This window comes from Solanum verrucosum, unplaced genomic scaffold (assembly GCF_900185275.1).
Source record: "Solanum verrucosum unplaced genomic scaffold, falcon-dt-bn FXZP01000060.1, whole genome shotgun sequence".
NCBI classification, from domain to species: Eukaryota; Viridiplantae; Streptophyta; class Magnoliopsida; order Solanales; family Solanaceae; genus Solanum; species Solanum verrucosum.
The window spans coordinates 4,111,429-4,131,649 of NW_026020129.1; the positions used below are offsets into that span (position 1 = coordinate 4,111,429).

Consider the following 20,221-nt stretch of genomic DNA (forward strand, 5'->3'; position numbering starts at 1 on the left):
CTCTGCAGAGTATGCTCGTCCAGTGTCAAAGTGCGGTACAGCTGTAAAAGCTGTCTGCGTCAGAAGCTGCAGAGTACTTCACCAATCAGAAGCAATGAGGTTGCTTGTACGTTTGGTAATAACTTTTTGTGGTATATACTAAACAAAAGACAACAATATCATCAATTCATTCAAAGAGAGAGTCTTTCAAGCTTCAAGAACAGCAAGGGACTTGATCAATTACTTCAAGAGCTTCAAGAACAACAAGGGATCTGATCGATTACTTCAAGAGCTTTGTGTACCAGCTGTTACTTTGTTTGCTTGTAATAGTGCTTACATTGTAGGATTCGTTTTGTGAAAGAAACGTTTCAAACTTGTTTGAATCATTGTAAGAACTAGGTTAAGGGTAACTTAGGTTCTTACTCTAAAAGTCTATATTAATCGGTTAGGATTAGTATAGTGGGCGGTGTTGTATCCGCTTTGGCTCATCTAAGTAATAGGAGGTATTGCTTAGAGTTGGGATTAGTAGGCTAATCTCAGTTTGTAAACTTGCTTTTACTTTTGCTTGGAGAAGATTAGTGAAAGAAGTTTGAAAAGTCCTGGCAGGCTAGGTCGTGGTTTTACTCCCTTGAGCAAGGAGGTTTCCACGTAAAGTTATTGTGCAATCTTTACTTTCAGCACTTTGTTTATTTTCTGTTATTGTAACTGTGCTGAGGACCTGGTCCCATCTAGACAAGTGGACGCATACATTCTAACACTTATTAACTTTAAAAAGCATGGCAAGAAGTAGAACATAGAAGAAGTGTTTATCCTGTTGTATGACTTTGCTTCAAAGTTGCAGCATTCATCATATTAAAATTTGAGTAAATTTTCTTGCATTTCTTCTCTAAAGTATAATTATATTCATTACTAAACAACCTTAAGGTTTTAAAATTTGACCTTTTGCATGATCATGTTACTATAGCTTAGGAGGCTTTGATCTAGTCCCCCTCCGCAAATTGTTTGTTCACATTTTAGTTTTCAATAAAAATCGACCACTTCGTGCTGGTTTTGTTTAAAACAAGAGGAAGGAAAGAAAGAAATAGAAAAGTCAAATAAACCAAATATAAATTGGTTGCTAGGAAAAGACAAGATTCTCTCTTTCCACAAGCTTTCCTCCAAGTAACATGTCCAAATATCATTTGCACTCAGAAAATGATTGAAAATTTCTGGCTGAAAAATGTTTCAAAGCATTGACTATTCTCAGGTTCATGACTTCTTGCTTTGAACAACAGACAACTATATCAAGAGATGATCATATTATTATCTGCAGCAACTTTTTACTTTTTTTGTTTCTAGCTTCCAAAAATGAAATCTTTAGCCAATTCCATCTTCATCTTAATATTGACCTTATTCTGCAGCCATACAGGTATCATTAACCTTCCATCTGTGGCTGCAATAACCTCAATGAAGCCTGGTGATGAACTCAATCACACTCAGGTTCTTGATTCTGAAGATGGAAAATTCAAGTTAGGATTTTTTTCTATCTCACAAACAAATAACTCTTATCTTGGTATATGGTATGCAGGTGATCCACAAGATAAGAAACTATGGATAGCCAATCCAAATACGCCTTTATTGAACAATTCAGGATTGCTCACTATAGATACTACAGGAACATTGAAAATCACTAATGGAGGGAAAACAGTTGTGAATATTACCCCTCCTTTATTGACAGGAAGTTTAATAGCTAGGCTTCAAGATTCTGGAAATCTTGTGCTTCAGGATGAAACTGAGAACAGGACTTTATGGCAAAGCTTTGATCATCCTACCGATACGCTTTTTCCAGGTATGAAGCTTGGTTATAACCTTACAACAAAGCAGAATTGGACTTTAACTTCTTGGTTGAGTAGTTATATTCCGGCTTCGGGGGCTTTTACTTTAAGTTTGGAGTCCATTCAAGATGCATTTCAGCTGGTTATACGTCGAAGGGGCGAGGTTTATTGGACTAGTGGCGCTTGGAGGAATCAAAGTTTTCCATTCTTATCTGCATTGCATGATTCTTCTAACAGATATCAGTATAATCTCAATTTGGTGTCTGAAAAAGATGGTGTGTTCTTCCAATTTGATGCTCCAGATGGAAGTTTCCCAAGTCTTGTGTTGACTTTTAATGGGGCTATTCTTGGTGGTGGTGAAGACAGTCGTGTATACGCCCTTTATAATGAGTTCTGTTATGGTTATGAAAGTCACGATGGTTGTGTCTCTAATCAGTTGCCTGAGTGCCGAAAGGATGGGGATAAATTTGAGCTAAAGAGTGCATACTTCACTACTGGTAGTGCTACTTCTAATTATGATGATAATGCAAACATTAGTCTTGGTGATTGTATGAAGAATTGCTGGGAGCACTGCAGTTGTGTTGGCTTCATCACCAGCAGCAATGGAATAGGTTGCATAATTTGGAATGGAAATGGGGAGTTTCGAGTTGATGAGAGTGGTAAAACAGTGCAAAAATATGTTCTGGTTTCATCAAAAGGTAAATCCTTATATTAGGAATACACCTTGTTTATGAACTAATCTATTTTGAATAGATCAAGAGTCACCTGTATAACACTCAGCAACCTATGTGTGCAGGACAACAAAAGAATTGGATATGGATAGTAATTGTTGTAGCTATTGTTGTCCCTTTGCTGATATTTGGTTTCATCTGCTACATTATAGTGAGAAGGCGCAAACTACAAGGTAACTCTCTGAAAAGTGAAAAATGATTAACTAGTACGTTATTTTATCAATTATGTTAAGCATGTATAAATATCTACAAACTTCTCTTGCACAGCTGAGAAAAGAAGGGAGGAAGAGTATATACGTGAGTTGACAGCATCCGATAGCTTCAACAACACTAATTTGAAAGAAGAAGATGGAAGGGAAGTCCAAGATTTGAAGATATTTAGCTTAGGATTTGTATTGGCAGCCACAAACAACTTCTCAAGTGAAAACAAGCTTGGAGAGGGTGGTTTTGGACCTGTTTATAAGGTATAATTACATTATATGCCTTCGAAAAACTTCAGTGCCATCATTGCATTAACTGAATTACCTGTAAAATTTTATGACAGGGAAAATTTCCAGATGGGAGAGAGGTGGCAGTCAAGAGACTTTCGCGAACATCAGGTCAAGGGCTTGTAGAGTTCAAGAATGAGCTTATACTCATTGCAAAAGTTCAGCACACAAATCTAGTTCGAGTTCTAGGATGCTGTATTCACGAAGATGAGAAAATGTTGATATATGAGTATATGCCTAACAAGAGCTTGGACTTCTTCCTATTCGGTTCGTTACCATTTCAAAACAAAGAATTAATAGTTCAAGTAAGTTCTGAAAATTTTGACCTGAAATGCTTTCTGTCTTTTACAGATCCTGAAAGAAAGAAGCTGCTGGATTGGCAGAAACGTTATGAAATTATCGAAGGAATTGCTCAAGGATTGCTCTATCTTCACAAATACTCAAGAATGAGAGTGATACATAGAGATCTTAAAACCAGTAATGTGCTATTGGATGAGAACATGAATCCTAAGATAGCTGATTTTGGTATGGCACGAATTTTCAAACAGAATGAGACGGAGGCAGTGACTGCCAGGGTTGTAGGAACATAGTGAGTAGAGCTTATTTCTTGATATAGGTTTACTTCATTTAGACATTTTCATATTGACTAAATCGGTAATGTTTCCTGTCCCCTATACAGTGGTTACATGGCTCCCGAGTTCGCAATGGAAGGAGCATTCTCAATCAAGTCTGATGTCTTCAGCTTTGGAATCTTAATGCTGGAAATTGTGAGTGGTAGGAGAACTACTAGCTTACAACAATTAGATCGTCCACTCAACTTAATAGGCTATGTAAGTTTTCCTTGACACCCCTTTTTCCGTTTAAGTACTAAAATACTTGAAGTTCGAAGAATACTGATCATTTTGGTTTAGGCATGGGAACTATGGAAAGAAGGGTGTGCACTGGAATTGAAGGATCCAGCTCTTGGAGATTTATGTGACACTAAACTGTTGTTACGAGTTATTCATGTAGGGCTATTATGTGTACAAGAAGGAGCAACAGATAGGCCAACAATGTCTGATGTTATCTCAATGCTTGGTAATGAAAGTATGCCACTGCCTACGCCAAAACAACCAGCATTTTTCACAGGAAGAAATGAAGCAGAATCAAATTCATCGGGTATCAAAGCAGAACAATGTTCGGTTAATGATTGTTCCATCACTGTCATTGAAGCAAGGTAGCTTAGAGACATTATCTTGCTGTATTCTGTTGTGCAACACTCAGTAGCTATACATGAAAAGCATGTTTCCTTACGGTATAGATTAGTCAATTTGTACTGTTAACACTTGTATAGCTGTCTTTAGCTGACTTTGTAACAATATATTAAATCTCTCTCCTACAAAGACTACAATTATCATTAACTTTTCTTTTTTTTTGCATTTTCTCACTTAAATGTAATAACATTTATTAGTATAACAACCTTAAGATTGTTAGATTCTCTTTATTTATTAGCTCCTCTATATTTTTAAAATTAGGAGACTCATCAATGATGATATTTTTTTGTGGTCCACATAAATGGATAACTTATCTGAGGATCATAATTCATAAGGATGACTGTAAACTAATCTAATCCAAACAACTTACTCGACAAGTTAAGGACATTCTTAATCTTGATTCAACAATGCATCAATGAAGTTCACAATGTATTTCAACAAGTAGATATGATATCTTTTTGAATTATATCAGCAAGCAGCAAAATGAACTAGAGAAATATGAGGAAGAAAAAAGAAATTAGAAAAGTCAAAGAAAGAACAGAAACAAAATGCAAATTGATTTCACATTTCAACAAGAAAATTAAAGATTGTCTCTTTCAACAAATTTTCCTACAAGTAAGGTAATATTTCTACTTAGAAAAATCTTCAAAATTTCTGGCTGGAAAATGTTTAATATAATTGTCTATTCTCTAATGCATTATTGGCTTTGAACAGTAAACAACCTAAAAAGGAATAATCTATTATTATCTGCAGCAACATTTCTTTCTTTCTGGCTACCAAAATGAAATCTTTAGCAAATTACATTTTCTTCCTCATCTTGACCTTATTCTGTAGCCAAACATGTATCATTAACATTCCATCTGTAGCTGCAATAACCTCAATGAAGCCTGGTGATGTACTCAACCATTCACAGGTACTTGATTCAGAAGGTGGAAGATTCAAGTTGGGATTTTTCTCTATCCCACAAACAAATAAAACTTATCTTGGAATATGGTATGCAGGTGATCCAGTAGAGAAGAAATTATGGATTGCCAATCCAAATACACCTATATTGAACAACGCAGGATTGCTCACATTAGATTCTACAGGAGCATTGAGAATCACCAGTGGAGGAAAGACAGTTGTGAATATTACCACTCCTTTATTGACAGGAAGTTTAATAGCTAGGCTTCAAGATTCAGGAAATTTTGTGGTTCAGGATGAGACTCGGAACCGGACTTTATGGCAAAGCTTCGATCATCCTACTAGTTGTCTTTTGCCTGGTATGAAGCTTGGCTATAACCTTACCACAAGGCAGAATTGGACTCTAACTTCTTGGTTGGTTAGTAGTACAATTCCGGCCTCAGGGGCTTTTACTTTAAGTTTGGAGGCAATTCAAGATGCATTTCAGTTGGTTGTTAGTCGAAGGGGCGAGGTTTACTGGACTAGTGGGGCTTGGAACGATCAAGGTTTTCCATTCTTACCTTCATTCCGTGATTCTGCTACTACTTATCAGTACAATCTCAACTTGGTATCCGGTACTGATGGGATGTTCTTCCAATTTGAGGCTACAAAGGGAAGTTTCCCAAGTCTTGAGTTGTTTTCAGATGGAGCTATTGCTGCTGGAGACGGAAGTATATACACCCGTTTTAATAAGTTCTGTTATGGTTATGGAGGTGATGATGGTTGTGTCTCTAGTCAGTTGCCTGAGTGTCGAAAGGACAGTGATAAGTTTGAGCAAAAGAAAGGAGACTTTATAGATTTATCTGGTACTACTACTAGTTATTATGACAATGCAAGCATTAGTCTTGGTGATTGTATGCAGAAGTGCTGGGAGCACTGCAGTTGTGTTGGATTCACCACTCATAACAACAATGGGACAGGCTGCCTGATTTGGAACGGCAAGAGGGATTTCCGAGTCGATGAGAGTGGTAATGCAGTGCAAAGATATGTTCTGGTTTCACAAAAATCATCTAAAGGTTAGTATTTATGTCATAAATGCACATTGTTTATGAACTAATTTTTTGGTCGAACGAACACATTTTGTTGCAAACATCCAAAAACAGAATACAGTATATCCTAAGTAAAAAGCTACAACTGACCACAGCTAAACAAATTTAAAAACAGCCCCTACTCTTCCTCCCTTCTATACAGTTTTTCTGATTGTAAAGTTCTTCTATCCATTCTCCGTCTTTACAGTTTTTCATTTTCAATATATAGACTGTATTAGTGAAGAATCAACTGTATAATTCTCAACGTGTTACGTGTGCAGGAAAAGCTTGGATATGGATAGTATTATCTATAGTTATCACAATGCTAATATGTGGTTTGATTTGCTTGATCAAAACAAGAATACAAAAACTACAACGTAAGTCTCTGAAAAGTGATTTACTAACTAGTATGTTGTTTATCAGTTATTTTAAGCATGTATGTAAATCTACATACTTCTCTTGCATAGGTGAGAAAAGAAAGAAGGAAGAGCATATACGTGAGATGAACGCAGCAGACAGCTTCAACAACACAAATCTGAAAGAAGATGAAAGGGAAGTACAAGATTTGAAGATATTTAGCTTTGGATTGATATTGGCAGCCACAAACAACTTCTCGAGTGATAACAAGCTCGGAGAGGGTGGTTTTGGACCTGTTTATAAGGTACATTTTCAGTGTGTCATATATGTCCCTCAAAAATTTCTGTAGTAGTAATAACCTGTAAAAAAATGTATGACAGGGACAATTTCCTGATGGGAGAGAGGTGGCAGTCAAGAGACTTTCAAGAACATCAGGTCAAGGGCTTGCGGAGTTCAAGAATGAGCTTATACTAATTGCCAAAGTTCAGCACAGAAATCTAGTTCGAGTTCTAGGATGCTGTATTCACGGAGATGAGAAAATGTTGATATACGAGTACATGCCTAACAAGAGCTTGGACTTCTTCCTTTTTGGTATGTAACCATTTCAAAATAAGACATAATCATTCAAGTAGTCATTGAAAATTTTGATGAAATGCTTTTATTCATTGACAGATCCTGAAACAAAGAAGCTACTGGATTGGCAGAAGCGCTTTGAGATTATAGAAGGAATTGCTCAAGGATTGCTCTATCTTCACAAATACTCAAGAATGAGAGTGATACATAGAGATCTAAAAGCCAGTAATGTGCTCTTGGATGAAAACATGAATCCTAAGATAGCTGATTTTGGTCTGGCAAGAATTTTTAAACAGAATGAGACGGAGGCAGTGACTCGAAGGGTAGTTGGAACATAGTGAGTTGAGCTTATTTCTTGATATTGACCTAGAGAACATGTATACATATTCATACTGACATAGGTGGAAAATGTTTTCTATCCTCTGCACAGTGGTTACATGGCTCCCGAGTTCGCCATGGAAGGAGCTTTCTCAATCAAGTCTGATGTCTTCAGCTTTGGAGTCTTAATGCTGGAAATTTTGAGTGGTAGAAGAAATGCTAGCTTACAACAATTCAATCGTCCGCTCAACTTAATAGGTCATGTAAGTGTTCCTTGACATACTTTTTATATTTTAAGTACTAAATGTACAAAGTTTGAGATAATTGATCATTCTGGTTTAGGCATGGGAACTATGGAAAGAAGGGTGTGGACTAGAACTGAAGGATCCAGCTCTTGAAGATCTTTATGACACTGAACATTTTTTACGAGTTATTCATGTCGGACTATTATGTGTACAAGAAGGAGCAACAGATAGGCCAACAATGTCTGATGTTATCTCAATGCTTGGTAATGGAAGTATGTCATTGCCAATTGCAAAACAACCTGCATTTTTCACAGGAAGAGATGAAGCTGAATCATATTCGTCATCAAACAAAACAGAACAATGTTCAATTAATGATTGTTCCATTACTATCATTGAGGCAAGATAAGATTAGAGATGTTATTTTGTTGTAATAAAGATTGCAGTAGATTACCAATGTTTTAATGACCTCTAAAGTAACTTTAAGGCTCTTTTTTGTTAAGGTTTAAAAGCTAATTTTTTCTGCTTCATACATACTAGAACTCGGGAATAATCTATGGTTGGTTTCAATTTTCAAACAAGTCTATCTTATAGTGGACAAGCTTGTTGAATCGTGGTTCGTAGGCTGTTTTGATTTTGCTAGTCCTTGGGAACAACATATAACAACAGATATTTCATAATCATTTTAGGTCCAGTCCAGGAGGTATAGTGTTCTGGACCACCTCAAATTAAATCCTGTTTTCCATAAATTTCTAACAACAACTGGATGCAAGATAGATGTAGACTTTATGTTATGAGTTCATACGTAATTTAGACGTAATCTGGCATAGGGCCCGGCTTTAGATATTGCGTTGAATTATCAATTTATGTATTAAAAGGAAGGTGTTGCTGAAGTTGACACTAATTTTTCGCTTAGACATCTCAGACCTCATTCATTTTTAAATGATCTTAAGTAGGACCCGCTCTATCATTTTGACACTTACTTTTACAATAAGCAAAAATATATGTGTGTGTTACCTCCGAAATGACATGTGAAGTGTTGAATAAGCAAGACATTTTGACATTTGTCATTTGTCCCCAGAATAATGCTTAAACAATGAATTTTGAGTAAAAACAAAAAGTAGTCAATGAATTAATGACACATGGCATTTTTGCTCAAATAATCACAAAAAGAGAATTTAGCCACTTTTAAAAAATCTATTTTGCAGAACTCCCCCACCCAACCGATCGTCTTTTCCAGCGGAATCAAACCCCAATCCTATAGAAATATTTTAAAGAAAGAAGTATTAATAATACTCTTAATCTTCACATAAATTATTCGTTTCATTCCTAAATTATTGACGGTCTTAAAAACACTCTCCTACTTGACAAATTGAGCTTATACACACTTGATCTTGCTAGGTGAAATATACTCCTAAATTCTCGTCAAGTTTGAGAGTGTTTTAAATACTTCTTTCGATTTTTTATTAAGAGTCATACATTCATAGTTTTGAAACCACTTGTTATATCATGTGATTGATCAGATGTATATTTAAGTTCAGTTAATCAAGTAGAGGGTTGATTTTTAAGATGTCAACTACTTTTAAATAAAGAAAGAAAAAAATAATATATGCGTGAAAGTAAAAAAGAATAAAAAAAAGACACCAAATCTGTATTGGGTTAACATTTCTGCTTTCTAAATTCAAGATTGTCTCTTTCTGCCAACTTTCCTCCAACGTTTGTACTCATAAAAGTCTTCAAATACTGTGGCAGAAAAATGTTTCAAAGTGTTGATAATTCTCCACCACATTTATTAGCTTTGAACAACAAACAATCTAAAAAGGAATGACTATACTATTATCTGCAGCAATTTTTTATATTTTCTTTCTGTAGCAAATATGATATCTTTAGCCAATTCCATTTTCTTCCTCATCTTGACCTTATTGTGCTGCCAAACATGTATCATTAACCTTCCTTCTGTAGCTGCAATAACCTCATTGAAACCTGGTGATAAACTTAATCATTCACAAGTACTTGATTCAGAAGGTGGAAAATTCAAGTTAGGATTTTTCTCAATCCCACAAACAAATAAAACTTATCTTGGAATATGGTATGCAGGCGATCGACGAGAGAGGAAAGTATGGATAGCCAATCCAAATATACCTATATTGAACAACTCAGGGTTGCTCACCATAGATGGGACATTGAAAATAACTAGTGGAGGGAAGACAATTGTGAATATTGCCCCTCCTTTATTGACAGGAAGTTTAGTAGCTAGGCTTCAAGATTCAGGAAATTTTGTGGTTCAGGATGAAACTCGAAACACGACTTTATGGCAAAGCTTTGATTATCCTACCAATTGTCTTTTACCTGGTATGAAGCTTGGTTATAACCTCACCACAAAGCAGAATTGGACTTTAACTTCTTGGTTGAGTTTTAGTGTTCCTGCCTCAGGGGCATTTACTTTAAGTTTGGAGGTTTTTGGAAATGCATTTCAGTTGGTTATTCGTCGAAGGGGTAAGGTTTATTGGACTAGTGGGGCTTGGAACAATCAAGGTTTTCCATTCTTACCTTTATTCCATGATTCTGCTACTATTTATCAGTACAATCTCAATTTGGTATCCGATAAAGATGGGATGTTCCTCCAATTTGATGCAACAGAGGGAAGTTTTCCAAGTCTTGCATTGAATTCAGACGGGGATATTCTTGGTGGATACCGGTTTACATACACCCTTTTTAAAGACTTCTGTTATGGTTATGAAAGCGAGGACGGTTGTTTCTCTAGTCAATTGCCTGAGTGTCGAAAGGATGGGGATAAATTTGAGCAAAAGAGTGGAGACTATATACATACATCTAGTATTACTACTGAGTTTTATGACAATGCAAGCATTAGTATTGTTGATTGTATGCAGAAGTGCTGGGAGAACTGCAGTTGTGTTGGGTTCACCACCGCCAGTGGCAATGGGACAGGCTGCCGTATTTGGAATGGAAATGGAGATTTTCGAGTCTATGAGAGTGGTAATGCAATGCAAAGATATGTTCTAGTTTCACCAAAATCATCTAAAGGTAAGTCTTCATATCAGGAATACTCATTTTTATGTACTCAATTGTCAACTGTATAACTCTCAGCATGCTATGGGTGCAGGAAAAACTTGGATATGGATAGTAATTAGTGTAGCTATTTTTATCGCGTTGCTAGTATCTGGTTTCATCTGCTACATTATAATGAGAAGACGCAAACTACAAGGTAAATCATCAAACTGTGGATTTAGAAGCTAGTAGGTTGTTTAGTCAGTTATTTTAAGCATGAATGTATATCTACATACTCTTCTTACATAGATGAGAAAAGAAAGGAGGAAGCATATATACGCGAGTTGACAGCAATAGACAGCTTCAACACCGCAAATCTGAAAGAAGAAGATGGAAGGGAAGTACAAGATTTGAAGATATTTAGCTTTGGATTCATATTGGAAGCCACAAACAACTTCTCAAGTGAAAAGATGCTCGGAGAGGGTGGTTTTGGGCCTGTTTATAAGGTATATTTGCAATATGTTTAAGCTCAGAGATTTGCTTAGTACTCTCACTACATAACGAATCAACTGTAAAAATGGACGGCAGGGAAAATTTCCAGATGGACGAGAGGTGGCAGTCAAGAGACTTTCAAGAACCTCGGGACAAGGGCTTGTGGAGTTCAAGAATGAACTCATACTAATTGCCAAAGTTCAGCATACAAATCTAGTTCGAGTTCTAGGATGTTGTATTCACAGAGATGAGAGAATGTTGATATATGAGTACATGCCTAACAAGAGCTTGAACTTCTTCCTCTTTGGTCTGTTACCATTCCACAAAAAAAAGACAGTAATTTTTCCAGTATTTAAAAAAAAAATTGATGTGAAATGCTTTCTCTTTAACAGATCCTGCAAGAAAGGAGCTACTGGATTGGCAGAAGCGATTTGCAATTATCGAAGGAATTGCTCAAGGATTGCTCTATCTTCACAAATACTCAAGAATGAGAGTGATACATAGAGATCTAAAAGCCAGTAATGTGCTTTTGGATGAAAACATGAATCCTAAGATAGCTGATTTTGGTCTGGCAAGAATTTTCAAACAGAACGAGACGGAGGCAGTGACTGGCAGGGTTGTTGGAACATAGTGAGTTGAGCCTAATCATTTTTTCGATATAAACCTATGGAACATGTGTGTATTCCTACTTACTGAGTGGAAAATGTTTTCTATCCTCTGCACAGTGGTTACATGGCTCCTGAGTTCGCCATGGAAGGAACCTTCTCAATCAAGTCTGACGTCTTCAGCTTTGGAGTCATAATACTGGAAATTGTGAGTGGTAGGAGAAATACTAGCTTACAACAAATTGATCGTCCACTTAACTTAATAGGTTATGTAAGTTTCTTGAAACCCTTCTTTCTTTAATGTACTAAAGTTTATAAAGTTCAATAATACTGATCATTTTAGTTCAGGCATGGGACCTATGGAAAGAAGGGCGTGCACTAGAACTGAAGGATCCAGCTCTTGAAGATCTTTGTGACACTGAACAATTATTACGAGTTATTCATGTCGGACTATTATGTGTACAAGAAGGTGCAGCAGATAGGCCAACAATGTCTGATGTTATCTCAATGCTTGGTAATGGAAGTATGTCACTGCCAATTGCAAAACAACCTGCATTTTTCACAGGAAGAGATGAAGCTGAATCATATTCGTCCACAATCAATACAAAAGAGTGTTCGGTTAATGATTGTTCCATCACTGCCGTTGAAGCAAGATAACATTAGAGATGTTCCTTCACTACTTATTAGGCTTTTTTCTCATGAAGGTCTCAAAGCTAATTTCTACAGCTTCATACATATTAGGACTTTGGCATAATCAACAGCTGGTTTCAACTTTCAAGCAAGTCTATTTCTTTGCAAATATAATAAAAGCGCGTAGTATAGGAAGAAGAAGTACGAAGAGATAGGAAAAATGACTGGACTGTATTGATCAGACTCATTAGTTCTACAGCTCGGGGTGAAAGTGACAAATAGCTGCCAAAACCATGCAACCATTCATCATAACATCGCTTGGATGAATATGAAGTGCCAATATACATAGTGAAGAAACCAAGAAAACCATTGCTCATAAAAATTAATGGATATGGTTTTTACTCTTCACCCAGCCACCACATTGATATTTATACCACTAATGTGTATGCATACTAATCTCTTTGGTACATCACCAACTATAGGAGTGTAATATATTTTTTACAAACCATAATATTCACCTTGTATACCTTAATTAGACAACTTATCACATTGCAGCAGCAGCAGAACCTCGTCGGCCAGATTTTGATGCACCACCAGCCACCTTATTCCGCCGCCTAGAGCTCCGTCCAGGGCGGTGTTTCCGGTGGCTTTGACTATGGCTGTCACTCCCACCAAACTTCTTCTTCTGCCTAAGCCTTCCACTATCCCTAAACAAGTCTCTTTCAGACTGAACAATCACACATTCTGGTGGTGGCACAGGGTACCTAAGGTTATCATAACAATAAGAATAGTACATGTATCTTTCTCTAAAAAATTTCATGGATTTTCGCCTTTCTGTCGTGATGTTAGAGTAATCTTGAGCAAGTAATTTAGCACTCCTGTCAGTGCAATTTGTTGACGGAATTTGCTCAGTGGGATCTACTATGCATCCTTCAAGAACTAAGTCTTTAAGCTCTGTTGCAAAAGGTTCAAATTTATAGTCCACTTTAGCTTTGCCACCATTTGTAGCCCAAGAAGATGCATCCCAAATTGTGGCATATAAAGACATTGGTTTTGATGGAAAGTCACCTCCCATTGCTGGATGGCGATTTATTTCTCTAAGTGGTGTTTCATCAATGTAAAATCTGTAAAGAAAGGAAAAAAAATCAAGACTTCTATAACTAAAGTCCTATGTTGCTCAAACTCTTAAAAAATGCTAACGGGATGTGAGACTCTCTAAAGTTAGTGCATTTTTAAGGATCCGATACGAATGCCGAACAAAGAGTTAAGAGCAACATAAAGCATTGGTAACTGCTTATAATAAGTGTAACTAGTTACTTGAAAATATATAGAGCATACAATATTATGTTGCAACAGGTAAAATTACACTCTTGAGTGTAATATCTTCACACTGTCAGTATATATAAGTATAATCCTATGGTAATCACGTAATTTCAATCATTAAATAATTATTGTGCGACTATTTCAAAATATCTTATGGGCCTAAACTAGAAATACTATCTTCAAGTTTTTGGGAAAATGTCCACAAATTTATGTTGTGAACTTTAGTATGATCACTTTAAGAAATCATTTCCTCGTAGAAAGCCAAGAAGACATTGATATTTACTATTATGTGGTCCTATGTTTACTGTACTCGTTAATTTATAGAGTACAAACAAAAAATTTGTTAAATAAGCTTGATGGTATATGTACATATATTAATAAGCTTGATGGTAAATATTGTGATTTGTGGCAATGTAAACAAAAAACTTGTTGATAAGAACAAAACATGATGGTCCGATACACAAAGTATTTCGTGCCCACATAGGATTCGAGGAAGTGCCTCACCCAAGGGATAAGGGATGCTTCCATGATTCGAATTCGTGACTTGTAGGTCACTTTAAGACAATTTATCTGTTGCCTTCAAAAATACTCCCTCCGTTCCATTCGAATTCGTGACTTGTAGGTCACTTTAAGACACTTTAATGCATAAATTACTATATTCTTCCTTTTTTATCCTTGTGAGTTATTAGCCTTGAAATAAATTATATATTTGATCAACTTAGAAAAGCTAAGTAAATGATTCATGTTCATTGGTTAAATTAATTAATCAAAATAAATTAATTCATATTCATTGATTGAAAACTTGAGTTCCAAAAAAATAAAATAAGGGTAAAAGGGTAAAGTTACATCATTTCTTAATGCAAATGCAAAGTAAAAATGTGGCATATAAAATGGGACGGATGAAGTATTTACTAAGAAAATTTTGTGCAAGCCAATGATATTAAAAAGGAGTAATAATTAAGTTCAAAGTCATGATTATTGACCTTTCTTTTCAAGTTTAGACAATTTTTTAAGTGTGTACGTATTCAATTAGTGCAAATGTCATTTGGAGAACAGCCAATCACGCCAGTTTTTCAGCTTTAAGAATTTTCTAGAAAAAGGAAAAAGTAACAGTTGCATTACATAAATCAAGCAATTAGAACTTTATATCACTTTAATAAAGGTTAGCTATTCAGATTAATTAATTAATGAGCTAATCAACATTTTCTGCACTTAATTATTTGCATCAGCTGGCCCAATCATTAATGCTCCCATGAACTGGACCATACCAACTTTGACATGGTAAATACTTATCCGTATAAGATGTTTTTACGCTAAATTAAATGATTAAAGCAAAAATACATACCATCTGACCATAGTTAAATATTTGAAAAGAGTTTATGCAAAACATGTATTTACATTTATTGACATAATATAATGTATGAAAAGAAAACTCCAGAGAAAAAAATTGTTTACTTCATTTATTTTTAGATTTCTCTATATATACACATCATAAAATTAAAAATATGATGGAAAATATGTCCCCGTTCAATCAGTGACAAATATATAGACATCATAAAATTAAAAATGTGATGAAAAATATGTCCCCGTTCAATCAGTGACAAAACTATGTAATTAACCTCGTCCAAAGGTGTTATTGAGACTTTTTTTATTTTGGTTTCCCACCCGTGTCCAGAGCCCACATTGGACCTCCGACTAAATCAGATCGTGCACTACAGGGCCCATTCAGGGATGACCCTCCCAACATGATTTTTTCCATACTCAGGGCTCGAACCCGAGACTTTCTGGTTAAGGATGAAACACTCTATTTGAAACTCTTTGTTTGAGCATTTTTCATTAGTTAGATAGTTGAAACAATTTTTATATGAATGAATGTTATAAAAGTGTTTGACTGGTAGATATAAATTATCTCTATTTTTTGTTTTGTTTTCACGTTTGGAGTTTGCATTGAAGACCTGACTAAATTTGAATACTATAGGATCCATTCGGGAGTGACACTCTCAACAAGGCTTTCTCCATACTCATAACTCAAACTTGAGACGTTTAATTAATGGTGAAACAGCTCCATCACCACGCCATATTTGGTAACCATTATCTTATTCAACAAAAGCAACAGCTGACCAAATAAATATGTATTTTAACTTTTTCGAAAACGAGTCGAAACCTTAATACGTAAATTTCTCTCTCCGCGTTTGGCCAAAAAGTAGGCATAATATACTTACTATTTCCAACAATTTTCTTGCTGCCTAATGTTTTTCATAACTAAGAGATTATTCTATTAAAACTTAAAAGGAATAAGAGGACCATTAAGATGTTCTATTCCGTTCACTTTTAATTAAAGAATTCGGGTTCAAATTTTGAAAATAGGGAAAGTTTTGATAGAAAGTGTCTCCACCAAATTAGTCGACCAAAATTCAAGATACCAAATAGTATTACCAGAAAATAATAAGAGTTGGTCAAACCAACTCTTATTAAGGAACACTTTTAAGTATTAAAGTAATCGATTCTATGAATAATTAATCAGCGATAGAAGTACTGAAACTGATAATAAACGGAGAGAAGAAGGAATATAATTAGGAAGCTTACATGATATGTTTTGGTGTCCAAAGAATGCTGTATTGATGAAAGTCCTTGCTTGGATCAAACCACATTCTATACCTCTCTTCTCTACCACGGCTAACACTGCCATTTCCATACATGTTAGTCTGAAACCTCCATGGCTGACCATTCACATTCCCCAAAAACTCAATATCTAACTCGTCATGATTCTTCTCAAATGTGTCCGCATTTGATGTCTACATATCCATATATGAACTCATTAAATGAAAAATACAACATCTTCCAACAAACAAACATAGTCAACGATCTCAAATGTTAGTAACTGAGTTCTGAATTTGTACATATTTAATGAATTTCTTAACAAAGATACGAAGTTTTAAGTTATGTCTAACTCATATATTATACATCCATACCTAGTTGGATCATTTATACTTTTGCAGTGCATGAAACATTCTGCATTACGTACATAAGACTAGCTCGTTATAAGTATTAGTGATTGCTTCAACGAATTGTATACTATGTACATCACTTATTTTAAATTTCAACGAACAATGATGCAATGTAGTAATAATCAAACTACATGCATTTTCATATAACTCTTCCCCATGCAAAATACACAGGTACAATTGTACATGCATATAATATTATGACAAAAATAGTAGTCAAAAGCCTCTCTTAAACAATATTTTATGCATATACATTAAAAAAAAATCAATACAATACGATTTTTTTTTTGCATATATTAATAATTTGTTAGATACTTACATAAAATGCGACAACGATGCCGGCAGTATATATGGCCGGCAACTTTATACTAGCACTAAAAAATCCATAGTTGTAATATTCTGTTGAAATTACACCCGATCCTGCAAAACAAGTATAAATTGACGATTCAGGCATATCCAGTGAAATTTCACAGCTAAAATGTACGCATATGAAAATAAATTAAAAAAAGTTGAATTAATTAACTAATAAATGAATTACCTGAGAATTTATTAAGGAGGAGACGAAAACTTCGATCATCAGGAGATCGTTCAATATTGAAATCACTAAAAAGAGGGGAATATCCTTCTTCGAAAGTAATCGTCGATAGATTAAACGCCTTATACGTCGTGTTCGCCGCCGTCGTCTCAGCCGCCGGAAAAATGTACAACAATAAAAGGAGAGAGAAAGGTGCTATTGATTTTGATACAGATGAAAGAACTCGATAATCCATGATTTTTTTGTAATTCTGTATATAAATTTTTACTATATATACATACATACGTTGGGTTTTTTTTTCTCTCTTCTTCCTAAATCATACAAAGTTTTGTAATCTTCTCATTTTCTTCTTCTTTTGGATTCTTCGATTCGTAAAAATGGTAACAAAATATGCTGCCATGAAGAAAGAGAGAGGAAACCAGAGAGATTTGGCAGGTTACGGTTTTGAGGAGTGGAATATAATAGTCCTCGTAGTTGGGGTTATTTACTAGATTGCCATGTGATTTAATTTTTATGAAAAGGAAAAAAGAAACTAAAGCAAAAATCAACATGTTTTTCTAACTATATCCTTATTGGTAATTTAATAAACTACACCAATTCATGTATTATTAATTTATTTTAATAGACATAATTTTTGATATATTCGTGCTTTTTTGGGATGGTGGAGTAGTATGAAAGAAAGTTGTATTTGACCAAAACATAATTGAATCTGATTGTAATATTGCGAGTTTGATGAAAATGATCTATTAACTTAAATAGAAAAAATATTTTCTTTTTAAATTTCTTTATGTGTAAAAGAATTATAAAATTAAATCTTTTGCGAGTTTGGGTCCCAATTAGGCGAGCTATATTATGTCCATTATATTGAGGATGTAATAAGATAGTGTTATTATTAGGTTAAATTAATTTAAGATAATAGATAACTCCTCCATATATATCAAACAAAATATCAAATCTAATCTGGACTTGAAAATTAGAGTGTAATCTCATTTATACTACATAAGAAGTCAAATATATTGATATTTAATTACTACTTATTTTAATATGCTTAGCATAATATAACTGAAATTCGAACTATCGCATGTAGGTGATGTAATTAGCTTTCCTAATAGGAAAAATAGATATACAGCTCAAACGGTTATAATGATAGAGATTAATTCACCTTAAATTAAAAAATTTAAATTTGAACTTTCATAAATGAAATAAATCTTATTGGAAGTATCGCACTAAAAATGAATTTTACAATGTATAAATTTAATCTAATCTTAATATATGAATACCTATCACCACATTATTTAAGTATTTTAGTCATTCCTCCTACATTTTATTCAATCTCGTTTCGTCACTGTTCATGATTAAATAGTACATAGCTAGATTGTTTTTCTTTAAAGGGTAAAGGGTCAAATATGCCCCTAAACTATTCGAAAAGGTCTAGATATACCCTCCGTTTAAAGTTTGGCTCACTCGTGCCCTCGCTGTCCAACTTTTCGTCTAGATATGCCCTTATGGGCGTTTGTTAGCCTGCTGGACATATCCGGCTCATTTTCCATTTCTTTAAATGTCACATGGAATTGTCATGTCATTTTGACTTTACCACATGACATTTATATAAAAATGGAAAGGGATCAATTATTCCCCTAAAAAATTCTAACCCATAAACACCTCTAATCTGACCCATAAATCAACCCCCCTTTTAAATAAACTACCCGACCCATTTTCAACAATTTAGTTTAAATTTTTATTTTTTTCGGTAAATCCCAAAAATGAGTAATTGATTAATAAAAAATATGAAAAATATAAAATTAACGCCAAAAATTCACAAATAAATATTATAACCTTAAATTCAAGAATTTCAAAATAAAATTAATTTTTTTTTCCGTAAATCCCGAAAATGAGTGATTGATTAATAAAAAATATGAAAAAAATATAAAATTAACGCCAAAAAATCACAAATAAATATAGTAACCTTTAATTCAAAATTTTCAACAATTTTTTAATTTTTATTTTTTTCGGCAAATGGGTAATTTATTAATAAAAAATAGGAAAAATATAAAAAATATATATAAAATTTAAGCCAAAAATTCACAAATAAATAGAGTAACATTAAGTTCAACAATTTCAAAAAAAAATTATTTTTATTTTTTTTGGTAAATCCCGAAAATGAGTAATTGATTAATAAAAAATAAAAAAAATATGAAAAAAATATAAAATTAAAAAAAATTGTTGAAATTGTTGAATTTAAGGTTACTCTATTTATTTGTGAATTTTTGGCGTAAATTGTATATATTTTTTCCTATTTTGTATTAATAAATTAGTCATTTTCGGGATTTGCCAAAAAGAATAAAATTTTAAAAAATTGTTGAAATTTTTGAATTTAAGGTTACTATATTTATTTGTGATTTTTTTGCGTTAATTTTATATTTTTTTTCATATTTTTTATTAATTAATTACTCATTTTCGAAATTTACCGAAAAAAAATTTAAAAAATTGTTGAATTTAAGGTTACAATATTTATTTGTGAATTTTTGGCATTAATTTTATATTTTTTTTCATATTTTTCCTATTTTTTATTAATCAATTACTCATTTTCAAGATTTACTGAAAAAAATAAAAATTTATACAAAATTGTTGAAAACGAGTCGGGTAGTTTATTTAAAAGGGGGGTTGATCTATGGGTCGAATTAGGTGTTTATGGGTTCGAATTTTTTAGGGGCATAATTGATCCCTTTCCATTTTCATATAAATGTCATGTGGTAAAGTCAAAATGACATACAATTTCGTGTGACATTTAACTAAATGGTAAATGAGCTGGATATGTCCAGCAAGCCAACTAACGCCCATAAGGGCATATCTAGACGAAAAGTTGAACGGCGAGGACACGAGTGAGCCAAACTTTA

General features: G+C 34.1%; 3 protein-coding genes across 3 annotated transcripts; 2 read left to right on the forward strand and 1 right to left on the reverse strand.

Annotated features, from left to right (window-relative positions):
- The first annotated feature begins 1,310 nt into the window (after window positions 1-1,310).
- LOC125826081 (G-type lectin S-receptor-like serine/threonine-protein kinase At1g67520) lies at window positions 1,311-8,177 on the forward strand. Its single transcript, XM_049505382.1, has 14 exons — window positions 1,311-2,491; window positions 2,590-2,697; window positions 2,792-2,988; window positions 3,069-3,279; window positions 3,364-3,601; window positions 3,692-3,842; window positions 3,924-4,170; window positions 5,267-6,223; window positions 6,517-6,612; window positions 6,703-6,896; window positions 6,973-7,183; window positions 7,265-7,502; window positions 7,596-7,746; window positions 7,826-8,177. The coding sequence occupies exons 1-14, from the start codon at window positions 1,327-1,329 to the stop codon at window positions 8,132-8,134; spliced, it is 4,473 nt and encodes a 1,490-aa protein (XP_049361339.1). The 5' UTR covers window positions 1,311-1,326; the 3' UTR covers window positions 8,135-8,177.
- Window positions 8,178-9,599: 1,422 nt separating this feature from the next.
- Window positions 9,600-12,488, forward strand: LOC125826664 (G-type lectin S-receptor-like serine/threonine-protein kinase CES101). The gene is made up of 7 exons (XM_049506022.1): window positions 9,600-10,770; window positions 10,850-10,951; window positions 11,044-11,240; window positions 11,323-11,533; window positions 11,619-11,856; window positions 11,952-12,039; window positions 12,180-12,488. The coding sequence occupies exons 1-7, from the start codon at window positions 9,603-9,605 to the stop codon at window positions 12,486-12,488; spliced, it is 2,313 nt and encodes a 770-aa protein (XP_049361979.1). The 5' UTR covers window positions 9,600-9,602.
- A 185-nt stretch (window positions 12,489-12,673) lies between these two features.
- On the reverse strand, window positions 12,674-17,699 carry LOC125826080 (probable xyloglucan endotransglucosylase/hydrolase protein 30). Its single transcript, XM_049505381.1, has 4 exons — window positions 17,328-17,699; window positions 17,109-17,209; window positions 16,371-16,579; window positions 12,674-13,585 (listed from the first exon to the last, which is right to left on the reverse strand). Exons 1-4 carry the CDS (start codon window positions 17,605-17,607, stop codon window positions 13,006-13,008), a joined length of 1,170 nt encoding a protein of 389 aa, XP_049361338.1. The 5' UTR covers window positions 17,608-17,699; the 3' UTR covers window positions 12,674-13,005.
- Window positions 17,700-20,221: the final 2,522 nt, after the last annotated feature.